General features: G+C 45.6%; 1 protein-coding gene across 1 annotated transcript in view; it reads right to left on the bottom strand.

Moving 5' to 3' along the window:
• LOC119099745 (nucleolar protein dao-5) overlaps positions 1 to 12,571 on the bottom strand; it is a 28,460-nt gene extending 15,889 nt beyond the window's left edge. The window contains exons 1-4 of the mRNA XM_037222806.1: positions 12,162 to 12,571; positions 10,960 to 11,057; positions 9,500 to 9,586; positions 8,674 to 8,861 (exon numbers count right to left, since the gene is read on the bottom strand). Coding sequence (XP_037078701.1) covers positions 8,674 to 8,861; positions 9,500 to 9,586; positions 10,960 to 11,057; positions 12,162 to 12,164 — 376 coding nt within the window. The 5' untranslated portion in view covers positions 12,165 to 12,571. The remainder of the gene's footprint in view (positions 1 to 8,673; positions 8,862 to 9,499; positions 9,587 to 10,959; positions 11,058 to 12,161) is intronic.
• Positions 12,572 to 12,939: the final 368 nt, after the last annotated feature.

The following is a 12,939-nucleotide window of genomic DNA, read 5'->3' on the forward strand; positions in this document are numbered from 1 at the left end:
ATCGGAGCAATATCGTATATTTTTGGTCACCTTGACCTGCGAATGGTCAAACAGGGCTACTTAACTTTTGTTTAAAACAGGTATATTCTGGGTGCACGGAGTTGCATGCGGAGGTCTGAGGGAAAGTCGGACACTAATCTGCAACTTGACCTTGATTGAACTCTAGGCCATGACCTAGGAACCTCAAATTTTGACACAAGTGAATTCGCATGTAGGCCGACCCACTGAGTGACTCTAGCTATCTCGGTTTTCTAGATCTCTGGGGGAGGGCAATTGACCCCAACCCCACCCGAGCGAAGGGAATCCAACCGGCCCCCCAGTCGCGTGTTAAGGTCAGTGACCTTATTTGACTTTTAGAAGGTCATGGTGATCCGAAATCCTCCTAGACTGTTCGTATTTTTGGCAGCTAAATTAATGTCAAGGATTACGCTAGGCGGTATGTTCATAAAAACAGAAGTGGTAGCCTGAGTTATTTGAGAACAGTGACTTGCTCTGACATTTAAATCCATAGAAGATGTTCGTTTCAGTCCCTATTATCAACAACGTCGAAATGAGCACAAAAATATCCTATACACCAACTGAGCAAAACATAAGCTTGGCTTTAACCTAGGCCTGACCTAAATATCTGTCTCTAGGTCCTTGGAAGCTGTTGTAATCCTAAATTCAACGGCTTTAATGCCTAAAAACCTATCACAAAGATGTATGTCTTCATCAACGCTCCGTGATCGCATTAGATTTAACAATTATCTAGAAATGTCACCCGCTGACAGCCACGGACTGATTTTGACCTACCATAGTTAGCGACGTCACACAGTTCATCTCACTTTTGTATACCAAAAGACACGCTATTCAATTGCCTACAACTGTAGAAAGTTGGGCGCGGCTGCCCAGCGCCATTGGAAAATTATCCTAGAAATATCTTCGGGAGGCCAAATTGGCCCACCACGAGGGGGAGTGTCAGTTACATTTCACCCGTGTTAAACGACGCTTCTTGGAAACAATCTACCCGATCTCCTGAAATTTGTTTTGTACGTGGCTTTAGCACGCCGCAAAAGTCGGCGGTGTATTCACGTGGCGTTCTTCAGCGGCTTGCTCTCGGTATGTATTGAGTAGAATTTTCTTGCGGCGTATTTGTCACATCCGTTCTATCGGAGGCTGACACAGTAGCATAGCGGCCCAAAGACCCCACTTCACAAAAAAAACAAGTGCATGATCGTTAAGCTTTGGATGGCTACAGCCGAAACGGACAACGTGGGACTTCAATATGGCTTGTGGGCCGCACCCTTGATTGTCCTTGTCAAATTCTTAAGCGAGCAGTTGTCAATCGTTGAGTGTCAGAGCTTCAGCAAGTATTCTGAGGACGAAGCCGCATAATGCGCGCCTCCCCCTCCCCAGGGAAGAATACAACGAATGTGCCAAGCCGCATCTCTACCGCAATTGAAGACTCGATGCATACGGTAGAGAAAAGCAACGGTTTGCGAGAAATTACAGGGCAACCACCATTTTCGTGCTTGCCGAGGGAAGGAAGACTTATCGATCCTTTTTTAATGAATCCAACAACAGGCCTATGTTCTTAAACTAGAAAGCACCTCCGGCAACAAACAAGAAATCTGCCAAAAATAACCTCACCTCGCATAAGCACTCAGATCAGCTCACTCTTACAAAGCAAAGGCTATCTCGGAATGACGGAAGGGAAAATCACAGTGAAGCAGGCATTTTAGGGAAATAATATGATCTAAAAGCATGCAGGACAATTTTCAGACCGGTACAACTTTTCCCGGAACTATTCCAGTTCATTGTTCCTTTCCATTGCCGTTCGAGAATCAGGTGTAAGTTTGAAATCAGCTGTAATTTCGTTCAAATCAGCTGTAATTTCGTTTCGCTCGTTAAATAACTGTATACGCACTTCAGGTCAAAATACAAATGCACATGCGCTGTCTAGATGAGTCGCATCTTATTCACTTCTCTCGAAGCATTCCGTATGGGCTCATTTTCCGTCTGATACAGTGATTGTTTAGGGGATTATTCCACCTACTGGGATTGGAGGACAATGAAGCTGTTCCTACAGAACTCATTCTTGTTTAATAGACGTTTGTGGAGCCCAGTGAAATGAAAAAGATGACGCCACAAAATAGAGCGGGGTCGTCTTCCGACAGTCGGCTTTCCTCTGCAGTTTTAAACAGTGCGGTGTGGCCCATGACGTTCACGTCACCATTGTTAAGGTCGCCATGTTTCTTTTAGGAACGGCTCGCGCCACCGAATACAGACCACTTTCCGGGGCAATAAACCAAAGGTTGACTATTAGCATGAAAATTACATCCCTATTGTACCTCGCCAAAGCGTCCTATATTATTCTGAATTCCTGCGGCCACAAACACGAATTGTCCCGCTTGAATCTGCTTTGCGTGACTTGGAGAAAACCAAATTTGGTAATATTTCGCAACGCTTGGAGTTCAACAAGCTGTGAAAACACCGTTCCATCAATATCATTCGCTCTTGCCATTTGTTTCTGCGATCCCCCAATAGCGGGAAATTTTGCTGTCAGCAAATGTTGCCTCATCCCCAGCCCAAACGATGGCTCCCACCACGTTATCAACTCTTCAAACTCCGTGCCAGTTGGTGGGACAAAAAAAAAACAAAAAAAAACGGTGACCCGAACATGGCTGCATTCCTTATATTTAAAATGGATACTAACAAGCGAAACCCTTTGGCTTTTGACCATATTTTCCTTGTTTGGTTATTCTGTTGAGCGACGGGACAGAGGACGCTGGTACGAGTTTCATTCAAATAAAACATTTCATAAGTCAAGGGGGCAGGGAAACACTAAAACAAACCCACCCAAGCCCTTTGTGTTTTTTTAAGCAAGAACCCCAAAGGGCTCTTTCCTCCTACCATGATGACTTAATTGCCTTTCAATCGACCCACTTACTGCACGGGATCTCATCTACAAAAATCATTTTCAAGCATAGCACCTCGAGGTGGCGGCAGCTTTCCTTGGTCATGTCATGTTTAAATTACCAGCTGGGACCTTTCTCTTCACGCTACATGAATTCAGGATGTTGTCAGCCTTAACAAGGAGCACCTTTGTAGGGTGAACCAAAGATCGCTACTTTGGTTACGATGGAATTTCGGTTCGTAAGTGTACGACCGAATACAAGGCGTAAACATCGCAATCTTTTAGGGTTGGGTTTTTCTGGCGCTTAGAAGTTGTCTGCTACTGAAAAACAGAGACTTAACTCAGAGTCGAAATTTTGTGTTCCTTTCCGGAAAAAGTACGTTGCCATTTTTGATAGACCAATCCCATCTAATTTGCTAAAGAATGTTAGACTGTCTAGTATCGCCTATTCTATCACGGTGGTGGGAGTTACAAACAAGGAAATCCGACGTGACGCATACAGACCAACAGAAAAAGCCCAGCTCCCTAGCAGGAGCCGCCACATTTCAAGAACCGGGGTTCAATCTGCGTGACCTGATCTATCATCCAGTCTTAATAGTCGATATCTAATGCAATTTGACAACCGTTATTCAACGCCTCTCCGTTTGTAACGCGCAACGTTAGACTCTCGCTCTCACTGCCCGGTAGATGACAACACCAAAAAATCCGAATAAGAATCCTGGTTGGTAGACTCGCAGCGCCTGTCAGTTTACTAACCAGCATGCCAGCGGTCGGAACATCAATGTTACGCACGGTGCGCAAAACTATCAACAAACTTAGCCAGGTTGGCCATTTTTCCAACAGCTCCATTTCCATTTTTGGCCACTTTTCCACCCGTCCCGCCAGCTCAAATAGTTTGGGGCCTTCCGGTTCACTCATCCGTGGCGCGGCGGGCAGTCGCCTCGGACGCCCTCTATTTGCCCTTGACTGAGATGGCATGCGGTCAGTTGCAGCTGCCGTGGTAAGGTCAGGTGACATCAGAGTGCAGCACAGACGGCGCCGAGCACGGCGGCATAGCGAGACTTTCACCGCAAAATTCTGCTCCTAATCCGTGCTATCACTACGGGATGGTGGGGTCGAGACTCACGCCACAGGCGCTGCTTGGTGTGGGCACTCGCCCCAGAATCTTCACCCCATAAAACGCTTCAGACTAATCTTTTAAAAACACGGTGAGTGAGAGGGTGGTGAGTGTGCGATGTGAGTGCGACGAATGTGTGAGCATAATGGAGAGCGATCATTCTGATCAGACGTCAAAAATTGCGTTTTTTACGACTTTGGGCATGATGCGGTACATGATGTGATGAGTGGGTTGGCACAAAGGCGAAACGCTTCGATCTGGGCGCCTTTCGTAACAATAGCAATCATCGCCGCTAGAAAGCCCCCGACCCACCGCCCACACCGTCCGATCTGCCAGCTGAGACGGGCCACGCGCCCGCCGCTACTCCGGGCCTCCAAGCCGTCTCCTGGCGGCGGCCGACAGTCAGAGGCGGCTCTGAGTTACTCGGCCCCGTGACGCCGCTCGACTACCACTATGCTGCTGCGCCTGTTTGAATTTATTGAGCAAGGTTTGGCCTGAAGAAAAAATATTGGAAATTTTTGGGGACGTGTTTGGCTCCGCTAACACCAATCAAGTCCCATTAGGTCAACACTAATCGAGTGAGGCAGTGTAGCAGGCGGACCGAAGGTGAGGCGTACGCTCACCAATCGGGTGTTTCCGCAAGGATTACGGACTTCTTGTGAGCAGCATTGGTTCTATACCGCATGCTAAGCCGCTTACCAGCACCTCATGTTTCAGGTCAGCTGGGCTCAGCGCAGGCGTCAGCACAAGCCCATGCATGAGAAACTGACGAAGGTCCCAATACACACACAGCGTCAGCGTCTAGCGTCAAATGAGTGATGTCGTTGGCAATACCACTCGCAGCACAGCTAACGTACCAATGAATTGCTTAATATGATTTCATCGGCCCCGACGTAGCCAATGACATGAAATTATCGGTAAACTAGCCTTAACAGTTGTTTTGTTATGAAATGGATTTGCCCGACAGATTTATCACTTTAATTCGATATTAGTATGTTTATTGGTGTGCTGCGGTAGTTCTGGCATTCGTGCGATTAATTCCAGCTAACCTCAAGAAGAAAGGGTCAATATAAACGTTTTAACGCGTGATGTATGACGTAGCACTGTTCGCAAGCAGTCTGAAGTCCTTTCAAAACCAGCAAATTGGGCAGCATTGTTAAGGACCTGTCTCTGTTTGATGCTGCCAAGTGTTATTGACATGAGTAACTGCTGCCTGGTGGTACTTGGCTGGCTGAGCCGAAAATGTAACATCAAATCATGTTATTGATATGCTGCATGCTACATAATTCAACATAATGCTATACAGCACCACATCGATAACATAAGAATGCTCGCTACCCACGCTGCCCAAACATGGCTGCGCCCCGACCTGCAAAAATTCCTCAGCAGCTCGTTCTGCCTAAGTGGATCTGTGCAGTGCCACAAGCGCCATGCCCGCTCACAAGAGGCTCCCCGCGGAGCCTGCGGTCGCGGCCAGCGCCGCCAGCCATGCTAATGGTGCTATTGAGGGAATGAAGGCCCAGGGCCCCTGCCAACGCCTACGGAGTTCCAGCTATGCTCGGCCAGGTAAACTATTTACAGGCGAGAATCATGCAGAGTACGAAGCAACGGCTCCACTCCTTATGAATCAGGGGAAAAAGCACAGCTACTTTCAAAGCTTTAAAACCGCAGATACAGTCGCAGTCATGTGCACATTAACTTCAGTGATCAATAACAGTACGCGTTTATCAGCTGATCTGTCCATTACCACCATGGCTACAACGCCAGCCTTCTGGCTTCGATGCCAAAGGCGAAGCGCGACAATGGTATGAAGCCGACGCCAAGGTTAGCGGCTTTAAACTTCGCAAAGGCGAGGGCAAGTCCGAATCCAGTGTGCAACATCACTTTGACAAACTGGAAATATTATACATCTGCTGAAACCGCACGAATCAAAATCTGTCATGCTGGTTTTACCGAGTGATTTAGACCAGGTGTTCAGATTACGGAGGGCGTGGCTTTCGACTATCGTCCCCGCCTTGTAAGCCAGTATGCATACAGCGTATCTGCAGCCGTCATGTGCTGATCGGTGCAGGGAATGGCCGTGTGGTTTTCCCTGTCAGCCAAGTACATGTCACAGCCTCGACCAGTTACGTAATGTATTGGAGTGACAGGGAGGGCAAGAGCGCTTTTGTGAAAAAGGTTGTAACTGCAGTGTAAAATAGCCACGACAAAGGCGAAACAAGCTGTTCAAGGCCACATGGAGCCGAGGCCAGAGCCAGAACTCCAGGCCTACGCTAAAGCAGTACCGATCTACAAGTACCGTTCTACTACGACACTGAAATCGGATGACATGAATCTATTGACATTGCATTGTCATAAACAAGCATGAAAAAAGTGCAGAAGGTGAAAATGGCGACGAAGCAAAGCATACTCCCGCTGCCAAAACAACCGAGATAAGAGGCTTAGCATCACGGTTATCATCTGGCTTGGCGAACCGCCACCCTTCAACCGACCACCTGTCCGTGTGATGCAACAAATGAGCCTGAAGTAAGCAGATTGACTGCCGCGTTCCAAACTTATGAGGTAGAGCTCACTATCCCCGACTTGGAATAACGTAGACCAGACATTAGACTGGGGAAATAACAGTCCATGATAAAACATGGCCGGGTGCCATGGTCTTTTGGGTCAAACTAACATGTGAATTGGGAACACGTAACCCAACCAGACTGGGGCGGGCCGTTGGATCTGAAGCCTTCCATTCGTGCATGCCTAGACAAGCTTGGTTTTGGGTCCCATTCAAATAGAACACTGGCGATAATACAAACGACGAGGGCGGCGCACGTAGGCGGTAAACCGTAACGGCAGAGCAAGCACAACGGCAGTGCATCCCTGTATCCGCCCCTACCGTCCTGACGCCCATAAGTGTCACTGACATCACATCCCTGCGTGGAAATCATGCCTCGTCGCCGGAATACGTGATCAGCTTCATTTAAACCCGGCTTTAAGAAAACACTTCCGAGTTACGAACATGCCGCCTTCATGGTTTCAGGGCACGTTCGACATCTGTACAGATTTTCGATTGGTCGATTCGTGACTCAGGTACTTGCGATCATATATCTCAGGTCACTTTAGTGCCTGGGCTTGCATGCAATAAATCGGTGGACTGCTCCTAGGCAATGCTTAGAAAACCATAGAACGAAGTTCAGCAGGATAACTTAAGTTTGAGACGGGACCTCACTTATCACGAATTGTGCTAAAACTTTACTCTCGACAGGGCACTAAGCAGCCTGTAAATGGAGGCTCGTGCTGAGAGCGTTTCATCTGTGGATTCATTTCCAACTCAGGTATGTGCTATGTCATAAATTTCCAGGGAAATTCCTCAAGGCAAAGTGCAAGACACATGCAGACAGCACTAATCATTCGTTCGCGAAAAAGTTGAGCATGCTAGTGAAACGCGATATTAAATTTTAGAGATCCGCCCGGGCTCGAAAGCGGTATTCATTTAAGGACATAACGCGCTACTAACAGCTTTGTAGTGACAGCGCCGTGCGGATCGGGAGTCGGAAAATTCGTGGCGTAGCACGCATTTTGGATTACTTCGGTACGCCGAGTGAGTTATGGTCGGTTGTCAGGAAATCCATAAATAGGTCTGCGAGCGCCAACTAAATAATCCCAATTATAGTATCACTTTCACTTGAATATTCAGGATACCAAGGACTTAACTGGTTTCACAAGTTCGCATATTTAACACACGGTGCCCACATTCGTCAGCAGTAGTAGCACGCCGTGAGGTCACGCTATTACCAACTATCTTTGGTGGGGGCTGGGTTGGCCGATTAATATCTAGATGTTATGTGACCAAGGAGTATCATGCGGCCAGGAACAGAGCCAATATCCCCCCCCCCCCCCCCCCCTAATAACCACGCCGCTGTTGGTGACTGGCTGGATGTGCCGCCATGCTCAGCATGACGGTAGCAGACTTAACCTTTTCTTTCAGAATATACATCTCCAGTCATTTTTAACAATAGCATGATCATGGACAGCGTAAACTCTTTTCCTATGTTCTGTCCTTTATGACAGCCTTTAATGGCGAAATATTCTTCTTAAATACTCCTTGGAGTCGTCATGGTCCCTACTGGGATTTCAAACTTTTAAGAAGTTTAACAACGATGGTTGGAAATATAACACAGGTTCAGGGTAACGTCACCCCGATTCACGACTATCACCTAAAATGGCACGATACAACTGGCGCAAAGGACAACTACCTTGGGAAGCATCTCAGACAATCCCGACGTGATCTCAACAAAAAACGTCTATTATGATCCCTATTTGAATATTTCACCTAAACCTTTTGACTCGATGGACCCATGGGATCAGATTACATAGCAAGCAACGCTTGTCGTGCAAGCTCTAACCCCTCCCATTCGATTGTGCGATTCCAGGTCAAGGGCAGACTTTGGCGGCGAAAGCTTGATGTGCCACAATGTTTGGCACGGTCCGTCACGCTCTCTGACGTTACTGGATCCTTCGCGCGGAAACTGCAACCGACCACGGGCAACGCGTGGCATTCTCACACTTAAAATGCATCATATAGAATCATAAGCATGCCTCTATTTTGCGACAAGTCACACCCCCAGCAAACAGCACCCTAGAACTTAAGGCGATCCTGCAGCGGACTTACCATCGCACTGTGCTTCCTTGCTGAGATGCTTCACCTGCTTGGGACAATGGTTCATCTTGAGGCGTTCTACTGTAACCGGGCTGGCCCTGAACAGGCGCATGATGTCCTCAAGCAGGCGCCAGTTCTCGCGGTCGCAGGCGTCACCGAACCAGCCCGTCACTAGCTCCCAGCCACCATGATTGTAGAAGCTGAAATGAGCATGCCACATGTCTACCACGACCAAAAAACAAACATTCATAGCTTAAACATGAACCAACTGCAGTGTAAACCAGCTTCACTAACATGCATTTACTTTGGTGGTATACCCACCACACGCAATCAAGCTTTGCACTATGTACTCAGCATGTGTAATGTACAAAATGTTTCCACAGCATTGGTGCCTACAGAAAAACCCTACTCAAACATATGAATGTGCAATGTCCATGTTGAAATATGTAAGCACTTAAAACACAATCTTTCGTAAAACACACATTAATTTTTAGGTGAGTATGTTAGAAATGTCATTATAAGGCAATCATCAAGGTGTAAACCTTATCTGAGAGCACTCTGTAGAGCAAAGTTAGCATAGAAATGATGTGGTGCAGCATGTTTGAACAAAATACAACTAAATGAGGTGAAGATGGACAGCCTCCTGTGCCCCAGCTGTGGCCTCACACTTAGCAACAAAATGAAAGCAAGGTATGGGCAGGCCCTGCAGTGACAACAATGGAGAACTATGAAAAATCGCTACAAAGAAAAGGTCGGGATAAAAAGGTGACCTGTCAAAGCACCATATGCTGGCTAAGCTGAAGCTAAAACAACTGGCCAGAGTAACAGTGAAACTTACTCATCTAGGAGGTGCTCCTTGGTGGCTAGAAGAATCTGAATGTATATGCACTTGCTCACAAGCTTCTTGGAAAATCTTATCATCAAACTGAAACAGGCAATGGTTGATGTGTTCAGAACTGTCTCCAACAAGCACAACAGTTGCTGGAAAAGTATCAACCTGATCAATGAGAAGGCAAGGCACATATTCCATGTTAAGCCTAAGAAAAAGTAAAAAGTTGTCACAATCATGCCTTATCTTAAACTTAATGTGAGAGGCAATGACAACACTGACAAAAACTGCTGACAAAATTTTCCAGCTTTGCCCATCTTTTGATGGAGGAGCAATGCTGGACAAGCAAGTTTGTAGAAGCGAGCAAGCAGGTCTGACAATAGCACAGACCCAGTCCATTTGAAGTGTTGCCTTTTTAATGTGCGGCCATCACATGACTGTTGTGACCACAGATGCAGTAAGTGGTGTGCCACAATGGGGTGGTAACTTCATGTACTAATGATCAACCAGCTGTTACTTTTCATTATTATCTAGGTGCTGGTTTTTGATGAGAAGAGCCTTATCTTGAGGTTGGCTCCATACTATGTGGCATGGCAACATAAAAAGTCAGGGGCCAGTTCTCCTGCAACATAGTCCCCTCTTATAATATGTGTCTATGTCTAAATATGTCTAATATGTCTATATGTCTAATATCTAACATAGTATGTCTAAATATGTCTATGTCTAAATAATATATGTCATCATGGCTCCAAACACACAAAGATACAACCACTTTCCCAACCCCACTGGAGTAAGCTGACCACTCATCTGGACATGCAGCGTGCCTGCATGTGTGGATGGGCCAAACCGCAAGACGAGATTCTTCTCGCCTAGCAGCAACAGACTTCTGCATCCAAAGTAACACCCAGCCAATCATTTTACCTCTCAGTTACCCACTCATACCTCTGGCATACAACCAACAACTGCAACAACCCAGTGTGGTAGCTACATGTTCAAAGATAACTGCTTCAATTGACACAGGTAGGTCAGCATCACAATTGGACCCACTTATCTGCTTCCTCCATCCCTCCCTGCCAGCCTTATTCCTCCACCTGCTGATGGGCTAATGCCAAGTTTTTCATATGACTGCCTCCAATCTTTTCTTTTGTCATCTTACACAAGTTAAAGCCAACACATTTTTAGCTCAAATCACATATTTAAGCAGCTCTAATTACAAGAGCTGCACATGACATGAATGATGGTGGTGCCACTGCCTCAGCATATCTCATCAACTCCTTGGCTGCACTAACTCTCCTTAGTCAGTGTGGCTCAGTACAGAAGATGCCACGGCATAATTTTCTCCTTTAGGATGGCAGATTCCACCACCATTCTTGCTCTCTGAGGAGCATGTTACCTGAACAGATATGGCAATGATAATATGTAATTATACATCAAACATGCAGGTGCAGCATAGGACATATGGGACTTACTTGACAACCCTCTGCACATCTTCTGACTCTTTGATGCCACCATCAGGACCAAGCAGAACACTCAATGTTTTCAAAAGAAGTAGCGGATCAATACGAGGCTGTAAACATAGGATTTGTTACCCAGAGCCTACAACTGACCAAAACTCATTGCCATGACAATATATCTTTAGTTCAAACATCATTCACCATGAACAAATTTGTGAACAACAGTTAAAATGTTGAAAAACCACACTATAGCTGTACCAATGTAGAAGCACCAAATAGACAGGAAACACTCATTCCTTCTGCGGAGTTGGAACGTTACTATCAGAGGGTATGATGACAACTTTAAGCTATGCTTTCACATGGTGCATAGAGGTCTGATCCTCAACTGAAAATGTCGCTTCTGAGTACTATCCAGGCTAGTGATCAAAGGCACTCTAAAAAATGACTAGAATGCACATGTTATATTTTTTGATAATTGGTGCTAAAACACTACCTGGTTGGTATTGTATGTAATGTACCTCAGGTGACCTACCTGCATTCAAGATAAATAAGCCAAATAAAAAAATCAGGTACAAAAAATGGTACCTTGCTATCAGAAATGCTGGAGTGCACAATTCAAGAATAGAATTAGCCAGAGTTGGACTAAAGCTGAGCCCCTGTACTGATTAACAGTCAAGTACCATAATTAAAAATCCATTTGTGACAATATACCTTGCAATGGCTATATTGTTAATTGGTTTCCAAGGTGTACTGCCTGCAATGGTTCTTTAATGCACATGCAATGTCTGCGTATCATGCCTGAATGTTGCTTGCTTTGTGACTGAACATATCCTGAAACTGATTTTCAAATGGCAAAATTGCTTACCTTGAAATCTGAATTTTTGCAGTCAGAACAACCCATGCATACCACTTGGATCAATTGCATGTATGACAAAACCTGACCAAATGTTAAGATAAAAGACACAATCATATTTAACACTTCAAAAATGTATATTTTCCATTGTCTTCAGCATGACATAACATGGAGTTCATATGGCAATAGCCAAACTCAAATCAAAAACCGATAAAAAGCTGTCCAGGTATCCCATGACATTACCTGTCTATTTTAACCGCAGAGTTCACTAAAATAGTTATTTACGGATCAGATTATTCCATTCCAAATGAATTATATCAAGATATCTCACCGGTCATATTTAACATCAGGCTAAAATACTTACCATTCTCAGTCAGCTGTTTCAGCCGGACGTGCCTTCGACAATTACGGCGAGACGCTCGCCGCACAGTTCCCTGCTCCCCGGAGCAAAAGCCAGCTCCACTTTCCAATTGATTCAGTTACCAAAACACTTCTAAGCGCGACATCTTATCCAAACACAACACTGATATATAGAGTGCAAGTTTCCTCTCTGCACGCCTCAGATAACCAATTCGACTACAACCCCAGGACAACTGCCGTACCCAGTTGCCAGCTCCCCGGCCATGTTATCTGCGTGCTGCCAGGAATGTTAAATGTTTCCCAGCTTATGTTGCTGTAATTGGTCAGCAACTGAAGTTGTCAGCGATATCTACCCATTCATTCGACCCCCTCCTCTCCCCACTCTCCAGAAAAATGGCTGACGGCAGGCCCGAACAATCCGACCGGAAATGGGAGGACAGAGAAACCGCATCCGCTGTGAATAAATATGTTCATAACACTTTTGATGACGTATTAGAAACTATTCACGCAATACCAGTAAAGTGAAGCTTTTATATCAACTAAATGTAGCATTTAATGCGGTAAATAATTTATAGAAATATTCTTCTTAGCCATTTTAGCGCTCAATTTGTATCAAGAATTTTGATATCTTTCACCCCTTCAGCCAATTCACCATTTTGTATGAATATTGTTAGTCGCATTCCCTCTCTTGATGTACTTCTGCACAAGCACGTCCTTTGCGTGCATGGAAAGGTAACTAATTGCTTACGTTGGTTGCAAACAGGCTATGTGGACGAGAGAAC

Source organism: Pollicipes pollicipes, unplaced genomic scaffold (assembly GCF_011947565.3).
Source record: "Pollicipes pollicipes isolate AB1234 unplaced genomic scaffold, Ppol_2.1 Scaffold_4881;HRSCAF=5763_pilon_pilon_pilon, whole genome shotgun sequence".
Lineage (NCBI taxonomy): Eukaryota > Metazoa > Arthropoda > Thecostraca > Pollicipedomorpha > Pollicipedidae > Pollicipes > Pollicipes pollicipes.